The 20,754-nt window shown below is 47.0% G+C and overlaps 1 protein-coding gene across 1 annotated transcript in view; it reads left to right on the top strand.

The window, feature by feature from the left end:
• Nucleotides 1-20,754, top strand: part of LOC121876182 (dual oxidase-like) — a 77,735-nt gene that overhangs the window by 39,694 nt on the left and 17,287 nt on the right. Inside the window, exons 7-12 of the mRNA XM_042381143.1 lie at nt 725-843; nt 1,276-1,399; nt 12,691-12,829; nt 14,130-14,313; nt 17,248-17,370; nt 17,588-17,789. Of these exons, the coding sequence (XP_042237077.1) occupies nt 725-843; nt 1,276-1,399; nt 12,691-12,829; nt 14,130-14,313; nt 17,248-17,370; nt 17,588-17,789 (891 nt within the window). The remainder of the gene's footprint in view (nt 1-724; nt 844-1,275; nt 1,400-12,690; nt 12,830-14,129; nt 14,314-17,247; nt 17,371-17,587; nt 17,790-20,754) is intronic.

The following is a 20,754-nucleotide window of genomic DNA, read 5'->3' as shown; positions in this document are numbered from 1 at the left end:
TTTCGTCAGCAGAACAGGAGGCAAGTGTCAGCCTATGAGTAAGTGTAACAGGGGGGAAGGGGGCGGTTGGTGGGTGGAAGAGGGGTGAGAGGGTGGTGGGAGGGGGGAGAGGGTGAGAAAAGGGGAAGGGAGGAGGAGGTGAGAGAGGGGGAGGAGAGCAGTGGAGCGTGAAGGCCGTAGCAGCAACGGACCTCCTCTTGCAACACTTAAGTAACGCTGCTGCTACTGCCTCACCTTCTGCCGCTACTGCCTCTACTCTCCTCCCGTCTCTCTCTCTCTCTCTCTCTCTCTCTCTCTCTCTCTCTCTCTCTCTCTATCTATCCTACGATACACAAGGACCATCAACACCGACCCCCCGTATGGAAGAGTACGACCCCCTGTACCTGTTGTGTGAGTACGACTGTATATTTGTGTCTTGTGTGTTGCTCATCGTCCTCCTCTGTATAAAGGAATGGTCACCTAACCTAAGGTGTGTGTGTGTGAGGGGGGAGGGGGGTGTATAGTGTCTCCCAGTGTTGTAAAAGTAGTTAGGTTATTCACCATTAAACTACCTCACGATTCTCTTCATTGTGGCCTTGTACTTGTGTTACCTGTGGCAACTATATTGACATTGTTCTGTCTTCATATTTACTAAGTTTTCGCTATAACATAACATCATAATACCTAACCTAACCACAATACCCAACCCGACCTAACCTTACCATATTTACGTGTTGTGTTCCAGAACATCATTATGTACGAGTTCTTGCCGGCGTTCCTCGGGGAGAGTGTTGAGCCCTATACCAGATACCGCTCTGACATCCACCCGGGCATCTCTCACGTCTTCCAGTCTGCCGCCTTCAGGTAGGTCCTCCAGCGTCCCCTCTTACCTGTAGTTCCGTCAGTTAGGTATTGGCTGTCTCATCCTCCTTTTTCTTTAAGTTATTATCTGAGTCAACCTCCTCCTTTAGTCACGTGTTATCAGCTGACAGAATGTAAATAGTACCACGTGTTATCAACTGACAGGATGTAAACAGTACCACGTGTTATCAACTGACAGGATGTAAACAGTACCACGTGTTATCAGCTGACAATGTAAACAGTACCACGTGTTATCAGCTGACAATGTAAACAGTACCACGTGTTATCAACTGACAATGTAAACAGTACCACGTGTTATCAGCTGACAGGATGTAAACAGTACCACCACTGATAATGTAAACAGTGAAGTGCCTCCCTCTTGTATTACCTGAAGTGCCTCCCTCTTGTATTACCTGAAGTGTTTCCCTCCTGCAGGTTCGGACACACCCTGATTCCTCCTGGGCTGTACCGACGAGCCCCTGGCGACGAATGTGAGTTTCCTATGACTCAGACTGGGTACTCCGCCCTCAGGCTCTGCTCTACCTGGTGGGACGCTAATGTAAGTACTCTGAAGGTGTTCTGTTTAGTACTCAATCTCCTCCCTACCTCAAGGAGTACTATTTTTTTTTTACATTTTTCTTGAGTGCATTGTTAATTAGTACTCCTTTTTCACCTTGTTCTTGAGTACTTAATTCGTCTTTAGTACTCGCTATACCACGTCAGTGAAGTACTATTTCTTCGTTATGTATTTGAGTACATCGTTCTCTTTTTAGTACTCTGAGGATTCATTGTTATCTCGAGACGTCATCGTAAAGGTCCTCTAAAGTCAGAGAGAGAGAGAGAGAGAGAGAGAGAGAGAGAGAGAGAGAGAGACCCCCATTCTGTATATGACACTGTCGCGTGTCATCTTAAAACGTGTCGTCGGCTCGTGTCACCAGAAACAACAACTCTTACATGACACAGTTGACACAAGCTGCCCCGGGTGTCATGTGTCACTTCCGAGTTAACACACTGGTGGCAGCCTTGTCTTACACCGCTACCTGTCGTTGATATGGAAGGTGTGGTGAGAGGTCGGTGGCCAGGTAGAGACAGACAGGTAGGGAGGGAGGGAGGGAGGGAGTTACCTCTACCAACCCTCCAGGATCTTAGAAAAATGGTCACTTTTACTTTTTTTTCGTTTGATGGGCAGCGGGAGGTAAGTATGTGTGTGTGTGGAAGAGCGACACACACATACAAACACACACACACACACACACACACACACACACACACACACACACAGAGCTATAGGGGTTGCATATGGTAGAGTGATTTAAAGGCCGACACAATAACACACCATTACCTTGAATAAAATAGTGTCATTACCATCCCACCATAACTACACCAGAAGGAGTAGATATGGGCGTGACGGAGTGGGCATGAGGGGGCGGGTATGGGCGTGGTCATGAGTTGTTCAGATGATTAGTGTGAATTTAGTCGACAGCCGCCTTCCCTTCCTCCTCCTCCTCCCCTTCTCTACCCATTTCTCCTCTTCTTTTTCCTTAGATGTGGGTAGGAGGGAGGGAACGGAGGGAAGAAGAGAGAGAGGAAAGAAAGAAGGAGGAGAGAGGGAGGGGCAGCTACCTTCACAAACACCTAATTATTATGCCCGCCTCACTCCGCGCGGATTGTTGCATCATCATCACACTGTTTGTCTGTCTGTCTGTTTGTTTATCATCTAGATCTTGTTTGTGTGTCTGTATGTGTGTAAGGAGTTCTTTTGTGTATGTGTGTGTGTTATAGCGGTCTTGTGTACATGGTAACGGGACACTTGGTCTTAGTGGAGGTGTAGGGTGTAAGGCGGCAGTTAAACGTACACACACCTGACCAAGTGTAGTGATTTAATCCTATGGTGGTAGTGATGGTGGTGAAGTCCTCAGTCACTATCATGGTGAGGGCCGACTGTATGGTGAGGTGTCATGAATCATGGTATAGTGAATAGGTTCCCCCCTCCTCCCCTCACACCCCCCCCCCTCTCACCTCCCTTTCACCCCCTCCCACCTCCAGGCGCTGACAGGTGTGGCAATAAATACCTACAATGGAAGACCCCAAAAAGGTTCTGGTGGTCAGTTGTATGTGGGTGGGAGGGTGGGGGGGGACAACACGTATGCTGCTCCTCTTCTGACACACACACACTGCTTAATTAACTACCTGTCGGAGATCATTACAGACTGTCCTTTTCCCCCCACCTCCCCTCCCCCCCACCTGGTCACTTTCGTATAGGGTTAGGTTAGGTTCTGGGTCCGGGGCAGTTGTTACCTGTCTGAGGCCAACACACACTCACCTAGTTATTCCTGACCATAGGGGGGAAACTTCCATTACTCTTTGGATTGGGGCCTGTTAGGACTGGGGTCTATTAGGACTGGGTTCTATTAGGACTGGGTTCTATTAGGACTGGGTTCTATTAGGACTGGGGTCTATTAGGTCTGGGTTTCTGTTGGGGCTGGACCATTAGACCTGAAAGCATCCCGCACCTCGTCGAGTATCAGTGGTGATTTCTATGCAGGTCTAAGTAGTGATCCGCAGTGGTGGTGGTGGTAGAGGTGTTCATGGAGGTGGCAGTAGTCTCGGGGTAGTTAGTAAGCAGTTAGTGGCGTTGCAAAACACACACACACACACACACACATATAATGGTCTTTGTTGGCGGAGGAGGCTAGACGTGCCCTCTCCCTCCCTTTCTTCCCCTCTCCCCCTACCTCTATCCCCCCTCCCTGTGATGAAAACTGGGTAGTGGGTGGTGGTGGTGATGGTTGCAGGCGAGGGTGTGGTGGTATAGAGAAGCTGGAGTGATAGTAGGAGGGGGGGGGTGTGGTAGTGGGGTGGTGATGTAACAGTGATGGTGATGTGGTAGAGGAATGGTAGCAGGGATAGGGGTGTGGGGTGGTGATGTGGTAGAGGAATGGTAGCAGGGATAGGGGGGGTGTGGTAGGAGAGTGGTGGTAGTGGTAGCAAATAGTGGGAATGGTGTTTAGGGTGGTGGTAGTGTGGTAACAGGCAGTGGTACTTTTGGAGTGGCAAAATGTCAGGTCGGGTCAGGTCAGTGGTAGGAGCTGAGAGGCGGAGCTATAGGTCCTACTGTAGGTAGATAGGGAGATATATAGGTAACTAGGTAGATAGGTAAGAAGGTAAGTAGATAGGTAGGTGAGGCAACATTACCTTGGTTAACAACTCAACACCATTATATGCTGCATTATATTTCATGACCTCAATTTTCTCCCCAAGATAGTGTGAGGAGTGAGGTGGGGGTGAGGGGGAGTGTGTGGAGTGTGGGGAGTGGGGTGTGGGGAGTAGTGTGGGGTTAGTGTAAGTGCGGGATTAGATAATGATAATGGTGACGAAGATGTTTATTATTATCATCATCATTAATGTTATGTAGGCGATGATGATGGATGGGTGGAGGGGAGAGGGAGGAGAGGTAGAGAAGAGAGGGAGGGAGGTAGAGAGGGAGGGAGGAGGGAGAGAGAAGGGAGGGAGGGGGAGAGGGGAGGAGGGAGGGAGGAGAGAAGAGAGGAGGAGGTAGGAGGGAGAGGAGAAGAGAGGGAGGGAGGTAGGGAGGGAGGAGAGGTAGAGGAGAGAGGAGGGAGGTAGAGAGAGGAGAGGGGAGGGAGGGAGGTAGAGAAGGAGGAGGGAGGGAGGAGAGAAGAGGGAGGGAGGGAGGTGAAGTGAGGGAGGAGGGAGGTAGGTAGAGAAGGAGGAGGGAGGGAGGGAGGGAGGTAGAGAAGGGAGGGAGGAGTTTTGAGGTGCCGGACTTATGGTGTGGTCAATGGTCTGGTTCGGAAGGTGAATTCCACGTGTATGCGGGCGTGAGATTAGGGGATTGGTTGGCGGTCATGACGTCACCTAGTTTCTCTCTCTCTCTCTCAAGCCAATTTACTTGAGGGAAGGTTCGGAAGTGACGTCATCATTATGCAAGAACCAATCAGCTCTCGTGTTTCCGTGTGATCAACCAATCAGCTCTCGTGTTTCCGTGTGATCAACCAATACGGCTTTCTCCCTTGCCTTGTGTTTACCAGTACGTCACCCTCGACTTGTGGCCAATAGCAGTCACTCGAGTCATCTGGTGGTCGTCCTTCAACCTCCAGTGAGTCTCTAACCTTACACACACACACACACACACACACACATGTTCAGGACTATCTCCCATAATCCCGTGAATGACTTGAGTCGCGTCCCATGAGTCTTCCTGTGTGTATGTGGGGGGGGGAGTCAGTGAGAGAATGAGTGGGGAGGAGGGAAGGAAGGAAGGAAACAAGTGAGAGAAAGTGAAAGTTTGGGAAGGAAGGAAGGAAGGAAGTGTGACTCAATAGGTTAATCCACCCTAGTCACTATAGATGACCACGTGAAGCTTCAGTACAGTGTCCTCACCCCCGAAGCTCATCACAACAACAACAAATAATAAACAATAACAACAACAGTAACAACAACACCAAACAACAATAATATCAACAACAACAATAATAACAAATAACAACAATAACAACAACAATAATAACAATAACAACGTCAATATAACCAAACGGAAAATCACGTTAGGACCCAATAGATATTATATGACTTGAGAACACCATAATGTTATAGCTCTTATGACGGGTAGTGGTGATTGTGGTTGGCGTGATAATCTGGTTCAGTGTTGGTAGTTGTGGTAGTTACTAGGAAGTGGTGGTGGATAGTTGTAGATTGTGGTTGAGGTGTGGTTGATTGTGGTTGGTAGTGGAGGCAGCTGGCGGAACTATTATTCAAGGTTATGTGAAGACAAAGAGGGGACTAAGTAGTGTATGTATGTGTGTGTGTCTAGGCAGGTGCACAGGTAAGATCGTGTACGTGGAGGGTTATTGACACACACACACACACACACACACACACACACACAACAAACAATGTATTTTAACTAAGTTCTTAATAAATAATAACAATATATCTCACAGGTAAACAATTTATCATCATTTTTATCTATGGTGATGTCCACTTGAACTGTGGTGTGACGCTCTGTTGGTATTCGACCTCCACCAATGAGTTTACTGATTCTTCTATTTCTGGTTTTCTTATTGGTGGAGAAGGCAAGAGGTCACTGCATGTTGTCTGGTTCCACTGTAGGTGTTAGAGTCGATCTTGAGCCGCTGAAGGTTGTATTGAGGAGGAGAGGAAGGGTGGAGGAAGGTTTAGGAGAGGAGGAGGAAGAAGAGGAGGAGGAGGAATAGGGAAGAGGGAGAGAGAGAGAGAGAGAGAGAGAGAGAGAGAGAGAGAGAGAGTTTTTTGTGTGTGTGTGTGTGTGTGTGTGTGTGTGACTTTATAACAGGTGTTCACGTATGATTGTCTTGTCCCCAATCACGTGTCTCACCCTTAACAAGGTGATTGGCTACTACCTTGTCGTTACACCTGGGGGGGTTCCCACGTCAAACAAGCATTCCTGTTGGTTGAACGAAATTGGGCAGTTATAGTGGTGATTAATGACGTGTGTGTGTGTGTGTGTTATTGTTTGTGTATGTATATATGTATGTATGTATGTATGTATGTGTGTATGTATGTGTACTAGGACAAGCCGAGCCAGACAGATAGACATACATGACACACTAACTGCCGTTTACTGGCGGAAACTATGTTATATACCATGACTACAAGGACACACACACACACACACGTCTACAATAATACAATATAGCCATTGCCGCACACTGACCTAACCTAACCTAACCTAACCATTAGAAGAGGTCTTGTGTTCCCCGTCATAGATTATGAGACAGATCTACAGTGTTGTCCTTGTGTGTGCGTGTATGTGTGTGCGTGTGTGTGTGTGTGTGTGTGTGCGCATTTGTGTGTGTGTGTGTGTGTGTGTGTGTGTGTGTGGTTCAGGTGAAGTGATTTGTGCTGGAGGCGTGAAAAATTGATGAAGGGGAAGCAACAGGTGTGGGGTGGGTGGACATAAGTAGGGGTGGGCAGAACAGTGTGTGTGGGTGAACAGGTGGGGTGGTGAACAGGTGTGTGGTGGGGTGAACAGGTGTGTGGCTAACAGGTTTGCGGTGGGGTAGAACAGGTGGTAAGGAACAGGTAAGGGTTGGGGTGAACAAGTAGGTGGTGAACAGGTGTGTGGGTGAACAGGTGGGTGGGTGAACAGGTTTGTAGGGTGAACAGGCTTTGTGGTGGTGAACAGGTGTGGTAAGTGGACAGTGGGGTGAGTTTACAGGTGTGGTGGGCGGGATGAAACAGATATAGTTGAAGGCAAAAGAGGAGTTCCCTGGGAGACCTAATCTGTGACCCTTGGGAAGTCCACACCTCTCTCTCTCCTACCTTTCTCTCTATCCCTCCCTGCTTCCTCTCCTCCCCCTCCCTCCCTCCCAGCTTTCTTCATTCACATCATGTATTGCGTCACAACACAACACCTTGTACTGTACTCTTGTCTGTCACACACCTGTCACACACCTGCCACACCTCTGCCACACCTCTGTCACACACCTGTCACACACCTGTCATGAAATACATAGGTGTTGTCATTGAAAGAGTGAGTGAGTGAACTACAGCATCACTCACTCACTCACTCACTCCGGCTTACTAGTCACGACGAGTCAATTTAGTCAAGTCATTATGAACTTCCATAGTTGAGTCATCAGGATCGATTAGGTTGAGTCATTGAGTCATGCGTCGTTGAGTCGTTGAGTCAGATGGTGGTGTTTGGTGGCCAGGAGGGGTGAAGAGGGGTGGGAGAATTGAAGAGGGTGGGAGGGGTAAATAAATAGTGACAAGAGAATGTTTTAAGACCTGTTTGTGAAGGTTCTTGCTGTACTCTTTCTCTTCTCTTCCTCTCTCTTCTCTTCTCTTCTCTTCTCTTCTCTTCTCTTCTCTTCTCTTCTCTTCTCTTCTCTTCTCTTCTCTTCTCTTCTCTTCTTCTCTTCTCTTCTCTTCTCTTCTCTTCTCTTCTCTTCTCTTCTCTTCTCTTCTCTTCTCTTCTCCTTCTCTTCTCTTCCTCTTCTCTTCTCTTCTCTTCTCTTCTCTTCTCTTCCTCTACTCCTTCTCTTCATATTATATTATTTCTAAATAAATTTATATTATCATTATCTTAATTTATATATAATCACTATATTTATATTTATAATACCATATATCTTATCTTTATCTCAATCACCACACATCAAACCACTTCACCATCACACACTTCCCAGGTAGAGGCGCCAGGTGAGTTAATGTGTTGCTTATAGTGAGGTAAGATGACAGTAAATTAGTTAATCAAGTGTAATTAATTATCTCGTGTGTGTGTGTGTGTGTGAAGGACTAATTGAGGGGACTAATTAACTGTGATAACGGACTAATTGTGCTGTTGGTGGTAATTAAAGACGGTAATAACGTGAATTAGGCTTTTATACTTTTCCTAGTGTTGTCCCTGGGGGGGAAGTTGTGGTCATCGGAGCTAGCCAGTGAGGTGCGACTTGGGGTGACGTGAGGAGAGGAGGAGGAGGAGGAGGTAAGGAGGATAGAAGGAGGAGGAGGAGGGGTAAGGAGGATAGAAGGAGGAGGAGGAGAAAGAGGAGAAGCAGCAGCAGCACGATGAAGAAGAAAAGGAGGAACACAGGAAGAAATTTAGAAATTCAAGAAAAAGGGGAGAAAGAAGGACGAAGAGGAGGAGGAGGAGGAGAGGAAGAAGTGGATAAGATAGAAGATTTTCCGGGTATATTCCCATGAAGAAATATATTATGGTGAAGGAGGAAGATTTACCACCATCATCACTGTCATCATCATCACCATCATCATCATCATCATCATCATCATCATCATCACTTATCACTATCATCATCATCATCATCATCATCTTGACTCAGTATACAGGGTTCGAGGTTTACTTAAGCAAGGGAATGTTTCTTAGAGCTGTTTGAGAGAGAGAGAGATGGAAGTCAGGTTAGGTTAGGATCGGTCAGGAGTCCAGAGGGCCAGTCGTCCACAAGGTTCCCCACTATGTGTGTTGGGAGGCGTCACCCACCAACTGTCCTGTGGTGTGCTGCAGATCCTTCCTACAGTGGTTGTTTGTCTGTTGAGGGAAGTAGCAGTATGTAGAGGGAGGGAAGTAGCAGTATGTAGAGGGAGGGAAGTAGCAGTAGGAGGGAGGAGTAGCAACAATAGGAGGGAAGTAGTAGCAGTAGTAGGAGAGAAGTCGCAACTGTTGGAGGGAGGGAGGGAAGTAGCAACTGTTGGAGGGAAGTAGCAACTGTTGGAGGGAAGTAGTAGGAGGGAAGGAAGGAGGGAGGAGGGTCGTGACAGACAACCCACTATAATCACCTGGTAATATAGACCGGAAATGGTGTAACACGTTCAAGAGATGCTTCTCTCTCTCTCTAAGTGTATGTAGCAAGGTGAGGTGGGCAGGGGAGGTAAGAGTGTGTGTGTGGGGGCAGGTAAACAAAGGGTTGGGTAGCGAGTGTGTTGTTTTAAAGGAGGGAGGAAGAAGAGAGAGAGAGAGAGAGAGAGAAAGGGAGAGAAAAGGATGGAAAGAAGAAAAATGATAAGACAAGAATGAGAGAGAGAGAGAGAGAATCAATTAACCTGGTGCCTGTATCAGCTTAAGGGTCACACCTGGCCAGTAGGATTTTAATGGCTACCTGTGTTGTGCTGTGTTGTGCTGTGCTGTGCTGTAGTGTGCTGTGTTTTGAAGTGTGTTATATTTTGTGTTGATTTTGTGTTATGTTCTATATTTTGTTGTACCCGTGTTGTGTTCTTACTGTGTTGTGTTAATATTATGTCGCGTTATGTATACCTGTGTCTTTAGTGGCAATCGTTCACACACCCTCTCATCAGTTTATCAAAGGACCAAACAAGGCATGAAACCACCATTATGATATTGTTAAGAAATATTACTCGGATGTCTTCATAGTTACAACACGTGTAGGGAAGTTTAGGGGAGTCATTCAGCGGAGGGCGTGTGGTTCTTTAACTGGTGGATGTTGATTGTGTGTGTGTGTGTGTGTGTGTGTGCATACTCTGAAAGGGAAGTACCTCGGGGAAATAAACTTGAGAATGGAAAGTCCCCTCTGTAAAAAAGTTGTTGAAAATGGAAAGTATCTCTGGAAGACTTACTCAAGGCAGTGTTCCAGAGCGGCAGTGACGTTGACTCCTTCCTAGAACACCTTCCCGGACACGGCGAGACTCGAGAGCTCTCCCGACCCTCAGGAAACTCACACATTCCACGAGTGACGAACGGGCTGACGCATTCCAGGTGTTGTCAGGAGGTGGCCGTCCGTCAGTAGTGGGTGCCTGAAGGTGACCAGACCTTCAACTTCTACCAGGGACTTACCGGCACTATCACCACCATCACCATTGTCTTCTCCTCACACACCGCAGACTTCCCTCCTTCCTTCTCCTCCTCCTTTACTCCCTCCTCCTCCTACACACACTACTGCTGGCCTAACACACACACACACACACACACACACAGATTAAACACTCAGACGAAACACATTAACATGACTTGTCTTTTCCTCTTGATTCTGACCACAAAGTGGGAAGTGACGCACAGTGATAAAGGAGAAATAAGAAAACTGAAAATAAGGAAGGAACGTGTAAATAAGAAGAGTAAATAATTGAAAAGTTCCAATAAATGACTTTTAATTCGTGTGGTGCCTCTGTTTACATATTGACTCTCGAATATTTTCAGTGGTAATGAGATCCTATTCTTGCGTGGTCTAGGGGAGTTTTTCAGGGTACTGGGGACCTGTTCTGTCATCATTCTCTCTCCCATATTCTCGAAGAAATATAAAACGTATTGGACACAAGGAAAACAAATGACGGTGTGTGTGAAGGGAGAATGGACTTAATGAGCTCTTTAGAATCAATGAGTTGAAAGTAAAGAGGCAGGAGCTGGTCAGTATTTATTGGACAGTAACAGCGCCTCCTCCTTATGGGGCGTGAGTGGATACTGGAGATATGGGTGGGTGAGGGAGGGGGTCTGAGAAGTGAGGGAGGGGCTAGGGATTAAGGGATGTGAATGGTGTGGGAGGGAAGTAAGGTGTGGCCTCCAGGACTCGCCCAGGTAAAAGTAAGAACATAAGAACATAAGAATGGAGGAAACTGCAGCGGGCCTATTGGCCCATACTGAGCAGTCCCATTTACACCCAACCCCTATTGCTCATATAAGAATCCAACCTATGTTTGAAGCTATTCAGCGTATTCGAATTAATGATGATATTTGGTAACTTGTTCCATTCATCCACTACTCTGTTTCCAAACCAGTGTTTACCTATTTTGCGCCTAAATCTAAATTTGTCTAATTTAAAACCATTGTTACAAGTTCGCTCCTGGTTGGATAGTTTGAGTACTCCGTTATATCACCTTTGTTCAGCCCTGACTTCCATTTATACACCTCTATCATATCGCCCCTCGCCCGTCTCTCGTACTCAAGGTTCCTACGCCTCCAGGTCATCTCCATCACAGGCCCCCCTCCAGGTCATCTCCATCACAGGTCCCCCCTCCAGGTCCTGCCAACTTGCCTCATCTCAGTCTGGTCATTACCTGTTTTTTTGTTCTACCTGTTAAGTCTTGGTTGTTAGGTCTCATTCAGGAGGTGTATTATGGTACTGTGTCAAAGGTGAGTTGTAGTGTGTGTGTGTGTGTGTGTGTGTGTGTGTGTGTGTGTGTGTGTGTGTGTCCAGCAGAGGAGGCTGAACTTTCTAGCCTTCACATGCCTACAATGGCGTGTAAGGTCTGTTTTCATGCTTGATATTGCGTGAGGAGGAGGAGGAGGTGGAGGAGGAGGAGGAGGAGAAGGAGGAGAAGAAGTAGGAATGGAAGCAGGAAAGGAGGAGGAGAAGGAGAAACAGAAGGAGAAGCAGGAGGAGGAAGAGTAGGAGAAGCAGAGGGGAGAGAGGAGAGGAGAAAGGGAAACGGAAGGAGGAGGAGGAGGAGGCCTGGCACATCTGTTGTCTACCTTAATGATGCAACTCGCCGTGACTCGCCAATTACCGCCACTACAAGGTCTGTTGAGTTACTGGGTCACCTGTGTGGGTGACCAGTGGTGTATGTGTGGGTGTGGATGACCAGTGGAGGAGGCCTGGCACATCTGTTGTCTACCTTAATGATGCAGCTCATGGCTGACTCGCCAATTACCGCCACTACAAGGTCTGTTGAGTGCTGGGTCACCTGTGTGGATGACCAGTGGTGTATGTGTGGGTGTGTGGATGACCAGTGGTGTATGTGTGGGTGTGTGGATGACCAGTGGTGTACGAGGGTGTGGGCGTGGAGACGTGTGGGCGTGGATATGAAGATTTAGGTTAATAAGTACTGCTATTTAAGATTGGGAAGCTCCATTACCATCACTCTCTCACCTAGGGGAGGTATGTGAGGGAGGAGGTAGAGGGAAGAAGGAAGATAATTAAGAGAGAGGGATAATAGCGTATTAGCGTGGGAATAAAGAAAGGAAAGAGGAAATAACGACAAAAACAATAATGCTGATGATGAGTATAGTGTCACCATCACCCCCATCATCCTTCTCTGTCGTCACCATCATAATGACGTCATCCATCATAATGAAACTACAGCGCTGTTATTGTTATCATTATACATCATTGTTAAAACATCCTAGTGTGATCTTTTTCTCAGCGCTGTTGTTATTATACTTATAAGGTAATTGAATTGTTAGGAGGTTGGGTGAGCTGAGTTTGTTTCTCTCTCTCTCTCTCTCTCTCTCTCTCTCTCTCTCTCTCTCTCTCTCTCATTATTTCCTATTGTTGAATCATCACTACTTGTCAATATTATTTTTGTAAACATATAGTCCGTTAAATAGAGGTTTCTCATATAACGGACACTGGGTATAACGGATTTTTCTCCCTCCTACAGGATGTGATGAGAGAAGGCACGGTAGAGGAGCTGATGAGGGGCCTAGCGTCTCAGTTGGCCGAGCAGGAGGACCATGTGTTGTGTTCTGACGTTCGCAACAAACTCTTCGGCCCCTTAGAGTTCTCCAGGAGGGACCTTGGTGGGTGGTGGTGGTAGTAGTAATGGTGGTGGTAGTTGTGGTAGTAGTGGTGGTGGTGGTGGTTGTGGTAGTAGTAATGGTAGTAGTGGTGGTGGTGGTTGTGGTAGTAGTAATGGTGGTGGTGGTGGTGGTGGTTGTGGTAGTAGTAATGGTGGTGGTGGTGGTAGTTGTGGTGATAGTGGCTGGTGGTGGTGTGTGTGTGTGTAGGTAGTGGTGGTGATAGTGATGACGGTGTTGGTTGTGGGAATGGTAGTAACATAGATAGATAGATAGATAGGATAAATAAACAGACACACACACACACACACACACACACACACACACGTCATCACTGTTCGCGACACTAGTTTCTTTACATCCTTCCTCCTGCTGTGTGTGTGTGTGTGTGTGTGTGTGTGTGTGTGTGTGTGAGTCAGTCAGTCAGTCATTACCTGTGTCTCACCTTTACAACTCATTAACTCATTTATTGCTCATAATACCTGTGTTTGTTGAAGGGAGATTAGTGTGTGAAGTGTGTCGTCACCAAGCAGCGCTGAGAGAGAGAGAGAGAGAGAGAGAGAGAGAGAGAGGTAGGTAGGTTCGACTCACCTGTTACACAAGGTTCTCACGTGTCGTTAATTGGTTTATTGATTTTTTCTTGATTTCTTGAGGATTGAAAGGGTTAAACCATCGTCCTTGGAGTTACACCAATGTTCTTAAAGAGTTAAACCAGTGTTCTGAGAGAGTTAAACCAATGTTCTTATAGTTAAACTTAACACTTTGGGTTAAATAGTCGTTCTTCCAGTTACAAGTGTAGACAGTGATAATATTGCAAGTTAACTCCTCCTTTGTTGCAACCGACCTTTTGTATAGCTAAGTACTGTCGCAAGTTAATCAGTGTTAACATTGCAGATTAATTATCATAGGAGTGGGTTAATAAGTTGATGTTGGCATTACAGGTAGATTAATTAGTATAAATTGCAAGTGAATTATAATTTATGTCAACATTATATATTAATTAACTAATGCTAACATGCTAGGTTAATTAGTTAGTACAGACACTAGGGGTTAATTAACTAATCCCGGGTAGTGACATATGATCTAACATCATTTAGATACCTGAGTCAAGTGTTAAAATGTTGTTATGTGTTTACCTTACCTTACAAACACTTAAATCCTGTATACCCCGTGATGGATGTCGTAGAATTGTTTATAAACACTGATTGCATGTTTAGACCCCAGAAGATGTCCTAGAAATGTTTATAAAGCATGTTTAGACTCCTCAGAGGATGTCCTAACGCCCTCTGTTTACCTCCACCAGGTGCCCTCAACATCATGAGAGGGCGAGACAACGGACTGCCAGACTACAACACCGTCCGTAAGTGTTTTCATCTGCCGCCTGTTGAGTCCTGGGAAACCATCAACCCCAAGCTGACCCAAGAGGAGCCTGACCTCATAGCCCGGCTCAAGGATTTATACCAGGACAACCTCATGAATATTGACCTGTGAGTGACCTCTTGTTGTGAGTGAGTGACCCCTTTTGAGTGAGTGGGTTACTTCTTGTTGTGAGTGAGTGACCTCTTGTTGTGAGTGAGTGACCCCTTTTGAGTGAGTGAGTGACCTCTTGTTGTGAGTGACCTCTTGTTGTGAGTGAGTGACCCCTTTTGAGTGAGTGAGTGACCTCTTGTTGTGAGTGACCTCTTGTTGTGAGTGAGTGACCCCTTTTGAGTGAGTGAGTGACCTCTTGTTGTGAGTGAGTGACCCCTTTTTTTGTGTCGTGACCTGTTGTGGGTGATGAGCCTATTGGTTGACTTCACATTCGGCCCCCTCCCTCCCTACCCCCCTGAGCCAAGCACACCTCCTCACGCCGCCCATTAGACACACAGCAAACATCTCTGACCGATACTAAAGACGTCATTGATGGGGTCCAGGGTCCAGCTGCGTCATCCCTGTAGTTTGATATTGTTGGGGAAATGTCGTTCAATTGGCATAGATGGCGTCACAGATGGGGTCACACACCTCCTCCTCCTCCTCCTCGCTGTAGTGTAGCATATCGCCGATGGGTCTCCTCCCTGCCGAGGTCCTCATCAGCGTGAAGAAAGTCCTCAGCGTTGCTTTACTGTACACTTATAAAAGACCATTTTCACTGACCATTCTTTCTATTATTACAGTAAAATGTCAGGAAGTGACTGGGGGCTTCCATTGACGGAGCTGGTCATTGTATATACAGTAGCTGGTGCCCGGCCTTTCTTCAGAGGCTCAAGGCCGCGCCAGAAAACATGGGTTGTTGGCGCGCGCTTTTGAGAGAGCGACCTCGTGTGGTCTGTTGCGTCACGCCCCGCCAACTTTCCCGCGCACCGCTGACTGGCAAACACTCCCCCCCCCCCTCTCTCTACCTCCCCGGGGGTACTCTTTCGTGTGTGTATGTGTGTTGTTGTAGTTCATTTTCTTTTTTTTTCTTTCACACCATAGTATAATGTACAGTTTACAGAGAGAGAGACTATTGTGTATGCTGTGGTTAGAATAAGACTAGTCATTAGACGCAGTGATTCTCAAACTGGGGTCCGCGAAAAGTTTTTGAGAAATAGTGCGTTTAAGTTTGTGAGTGATTTGGCGATTCCAATTTTGGATTTGGGTTGAAATGAACAAATGCTTTGGACTATGATTTATTCTTTGATTATTGACAATATTTGTATGCGTCATGGTATATAAAGGGTCCTTGGTTGAAAAAAGTTTGAGAACCCCTCCTAGAGTAAGACATATACACCCCCACCTGTGTACAAACTCTCCCCTGGGCATAAGACAGGTGATAGGTTCCAAAAAATAGGTGATTAGAGTTGGGAAGAGTGTAGTTAGTGTGGGAGTAATGTGATTGGTGGGTTAGGAGTCACACAGTATAGAGTTAATGATGGTGGTAGTGATGATGGGTGATGGTGGTGATGATGGGTGGTGGTGATGGTGGTGGTGTTGACACAGTATTCTTGGCAGTGGGATTAATTAAACAATAGGTATGTGGTAAAGGTAGTTTTGGCTGTGGTTTAGGTAGGGGTGGTGGGTGGTGGTGGCGGAGACTGTGGTGGTGACGGCTGTGGTGGTGGAGCAAGAAGGCAGTAGTGAAGAGAATTTCCTAATCAGAGGATGGTGGTAGTCGTTGGGGGGGGGGGTGGCCTACCTCCGTCTCCCCCTCCACACCCCCCCTCCCCCCCGCCCCCGGACCCCCTACTTTACGAGTCTGGGAAGGGTGCCGGATGCTCTGGGCTCCTTCACACCAGAGTTATGACACGGTAATTATGTGGGCGGATGTTTTAGCTGTGAGTTAACGTAGGTCATCGGCAGTAGTTCAGACCTGTGGCTGGTGGTTGTTCTCTCTCTCTCTCTCTCTCTCATGCACCTATAGCTAGCTATAGCGTTTATTTATACTACTTCACTATCTGTACATATATACACGCACACACACCCACACACACACTTACACATACATACATACATACATACATACATACACGTGTACCTATAAATGTCCTTTACCATCAGGTTTTAAAATCCTTGTCCGTTTTCCTGAGGTGGGTGTGTGTGACCCTGAAGTACAAGACCAAAGGCATCTCAGCCATATTAAACAGGACTAATTCATGTTTTTTCCTCATAAGAACACACAAACACACACACACACACACACACACACACACACACACACACACACACCCAACCATCAAGTTCTGTGTATATGTCTGTAGTTTTACCACCAGACTACATGAGAGGCATTCCAACCCCCCTTAAGAGACATTACACCCCCTTTAGTGACATTCCACCCCTTAAGACACATTCCTCTCCCTTAGATGCACTCCATCCCCCTTAACACGTGCCCAGGTAACCCCACTATCTGTCATACCTGTCAAGATAACTTTATAGTGTGACCTGAGTATCAGTATCGTGTTATTAGGGCGGTCAACCTCTACCTGTGTCTACCTGTACCTACCTGTGTCTCGTTAATTACTATGTTTTATCCAGGTAATGTAACTCGGGACCCATTAAGAACTGTGATGGTTATACCTGGTGTGTATTTTGCTATGATAATTCATGTATGTATAGTGGGGTGTGTGTATATGGTTTAAGGGTCACAGTGCCCATGGGTCAAAGGTCAGAGTGTTAGGTAGAGGTGAGATTCTCCTGGCGTGAGGTGTCAAGGGCGTGAGGTGTCATCTTATTCCTGCAGTTTGTGTTGTGGGGGATTTTTGGCTGTGCTGATCTTCTCTCCCCCTCCCCCCCCCATCATTTCTCCTCGATCTGCTGCTTCTCCTCTTCCTATCCTCTCCCCCTCCTTTTTCTAACCTCTTCTATACTCCTAACTTCTTCCCCATCCCTCCTCCTTCTCCCCCTCCTACCTCCTCTGCTCCTCCCGTGGCAAGCAGTAATTAATAAGGGCGTGCCTCACCTGACAGATACGTGGGCGGCATGTTGGAGACCCAGGACGGTCCAGGGCCGCTCTTCACCGCCATCATCAAGGAACAGTTCACCAGACTCAGAGACGCCGACAGATTCTGGTTCGAGAATGAGGACAACAAGTAAGTCCAACCTGGTGTTTTGCTTGGCACTCTTGCTGTGTTCTGTGGCACTGTTAATGTGGTCCTGTTGTGGCACTCTTCCTTGTATCATATTCCAGCTGTACCGCACACACTCTATGTCCCATACTCACGCTGTAGCACTCACACACTCACTCACACACTCACACACTCACTCACACTCACCAGCTCACCACCCCTTGCCCATCTCCTCCCACAGGATGTTCACGCCCGAGGAAATAGATGAGATCCGTCAGGTGAAGCTGTGGGACATCATCGTCAACGCCTCCGCCGTCTACCCCGACGAGATCCAGCGCAATGTGTTCTTTCACCTGGATACCGACCCCTGCCCTCAGCCAGCCCAGCTCAACACCAGCGAAATGGAACCCTGTGACTACCTGCAGGGCTTTGATTACTTCCAGGTAAGTCGACACTATTTTCTTCTCACCTGTAGCTACGTAGTGTGACCCATATATAGTGAATCGAGTACTTTATTAACGTATACGAACAGTGAATGTGAGGAAGAGGCTGCGTTTACCCTCGGCTTCGTCGCTTTAAACATTTTTGGCGGGGAAAGACTTGTAATGGTGACGCAAGAGGTCGAGGGTTTTACATGTCTTAATAATTTCACAAGTATTACGTATTATTTTATTGTAAGAAGATAAAAAAAATAGCAGGTGGTATTAATCCGGCCATCGATTGCTTAAAAAAAAACTGTTGTAACATTATATTAAATGATCAAGATAGGTGGAAAATGGTTGTGACGTGGAGAGATGTGATCGAGGCCAACTCAGCTATGACCTTTCGGGGTTTTCCATTCAAAAGAAAAAAAAATCCTTTTGTGAAATTTAGAGAGAGTAACCGCAAACAACCTGAGAGAAAAGAGAGACAAAAGCAAGGTTAGGTTAAGTTAGGTTAGAAAATACATCGTTAGTTGATCATTTTATTGTATCAACAACTCCAGAATGTACGGACAGAGAGCAAGCATTTCTGTGTTCTCCTCCCCCCTCTTCCCTCCTCCCCCCTCTTCCCTCCTCCCCCCTCTCCCTTCCCTCCCCCCTCTCCCCTCTCTCCCCCCCCTCCCCCTCCCCCTCCCTCCCTCCCAGGACGGTAAAGGACATTTAACACTATGAATCAGTTTGTTGCGGTTTATTTTATCTCGGCTTCCTTGATAACCAGCCAGCCAGGAACAGTTACTCCTCACCTGTGACTGTGGTTGGTGTGGTGTAGTCAAGGAGACGTGGAGGAGGAGTCACAACTTGAAGGTTTGGTTTGGCTATGGTTAGGTTATGGTTACGTTAGGTTCCTCATGACAAGTGTTAGGTTACGTTAGGTTTCTCATGACAAGTGTTAGGTTACGTTAGGTTTCTCATGACAAGTGTTAGGTTACGTTAGGTTCCTCATGACAAGTGTTAGGTTAGGTTAGATTCCTCAGGTAGGTACCCGGAACAATGCACCTGAAGTAGTTTTAAGAGATGACAAAAACTATGAGATATTTCCTCATAGAATCGCTTAAGATGTCTTAGTAATAGCTGGAAGAGACGGTTCATAACCTAACCTAACAAGAGGCATAGGGTAGTTAATCTTGTATTGGGATAGTTACTAGAGGTAGTTAAATGTGTGGAGAAGGTATGGCTGTTAGGGGAGGTTGGAGGTTATATTAAAAAGTAGCAGCAGTAGTAGTAGTAGTAGTAGTAGTAGTAGCAGCAGCAGCAGCAGCAGCAGCAGCAGCAGCAGCAGCAGCTGGAGGTCGTAGGCTAGGTAATAGGAGCAGGAGGTCGTCGGCGAAGTCGTAGCAGCAGTAGTAGTAGTAGGCCAGGTAGTAGTAGCAGCAGCAGCAGGAGGTCGTCGCCAGGGGGGGCATCAGGTGGGGTCGTCGGCGGAGATGAAAGTAGTGTGTAACCTTCACTATGTGGAAACTGTGGCGCCTCACTCACTCACTCATTCACTCACTCACTGACTCATTCATTAACTGTCTCTTCCCTGCACACTCATTGACTCACTCTTACCAACTGACTCACTCACTCACACACACGCACACACACTCGCTCACTCATGCTGTAGGTATTTATTTATTTCCGTATATTAAAAAAAATTGAGTTTATCGAAAATTTCATAAGTCATGTGAGAAGAAATCATTGAACCGTCTGAGAAATTGTGTTCACAGATGGATGCACAGACAGATGGACAAGAATAGGGAAAAATAGAAATGACAGACAGACAGACAAGCAAAGACACAGAGAAAGATAGAAACAGACAGACACAGAGAGACAGACAGACAGACAGACAGCAATACATGTTACTGTCACAACCTTGGTCTAGATGACATGGGGCACACCTGTGTATCATAGTAGAGAGCAGGTCATTGATACCTGTTGAAGGGGGGCAAGATGGCGTAGATTTGATGTAGAGACTTTAATAGGTTGGGTTAGGTTAGGTTTTGAATGAGGTGTTATGGTGATAATTAGTTTTTGATGGTTAAATTTAGTGTGTGTGTGTGTGTGTGTGGCATGGGTGAGGTAGTGAGGGTGATGAAACGGATAGCTAGAGGTGGGTTAGAGTGTGTGGTTGGGTTAGGTGATGAAATGATGTTGGATTGTGGTGAAAGGAGTGTGAGTGGGTACGTGGGTGTGGGTGGATATGGGAAGTGGGTGTGTTGTGTGATGCTCCAGGCGGTGTGGGGTGGTGTGGGTCAAGGTCGAGTACTACTGCTCTCTCATACACGCACGCACACACACAGGCACGCACGCACACAGGCACGCACGCACACATACCTCATCAGACATACTCTCAGGTAACTATGTCTTAACTGTACGTCTTATAGATATTGAGGTGATGAGTCTGGGGAAGGGGTAGTGATGGGCGTAGTGTGTGGGCGTGGTTAGCATGGGTGTGGTCATGGGTACTTGTGGGTTGTGGTGGCGTGGCAGGCGCGTGTGTTGCCCAAGTAGTTAGTACCAGGTATGACCAGGCGGAGCTACAAGTAATGGGGGAAAAAGTAATGGTTATATGAAGGCAAGACACACCTGTACCTACCTGGCCCCCCCACACACCTGTACCTACCTGTCCACCACACACACACCTGTACCTACCTACCTACCTGCCCACCACACACACCTGTACCTACCTACCTACCTGCCCCCCACACACACACACACCTGTACCCCTGCCCCCACCTGCCTCCCCCCACACACACACACACTGTATCTGCCTGCCCCCCCACACACACACACACCTGTACCTACCTACCCCACCACACACACACACACACCTGTACCTACCTACCTGCCCACCACCACACACCTGTACCTACCTGACCCCCCCACACACCTGTACCTACCAGCCCACCACACACCTGTATATATAGAGAAGAGCCTCGTAGCATCA

This window comes from Homarus americanus, unplaced genomic scaffold (genome assembly GCF_018991925.1).
Source record: "Homarus americanus isolate GMGI-L3 unplaced genomic scaffold, GMGI_Hamer_2.0 scaffold34921, whole genome shotgun sequence".
Lineage (NCBI taxonomy): Eukaryota > Metazoa > Arthropoda > Malacostraca > Decapoda > Nephropidae > Homarus > Homarus americanus.
Note: the sequence above shows the minus strand (reverse complement) of the source record. Positions and strands in the feature narration are given on the sequence as shown.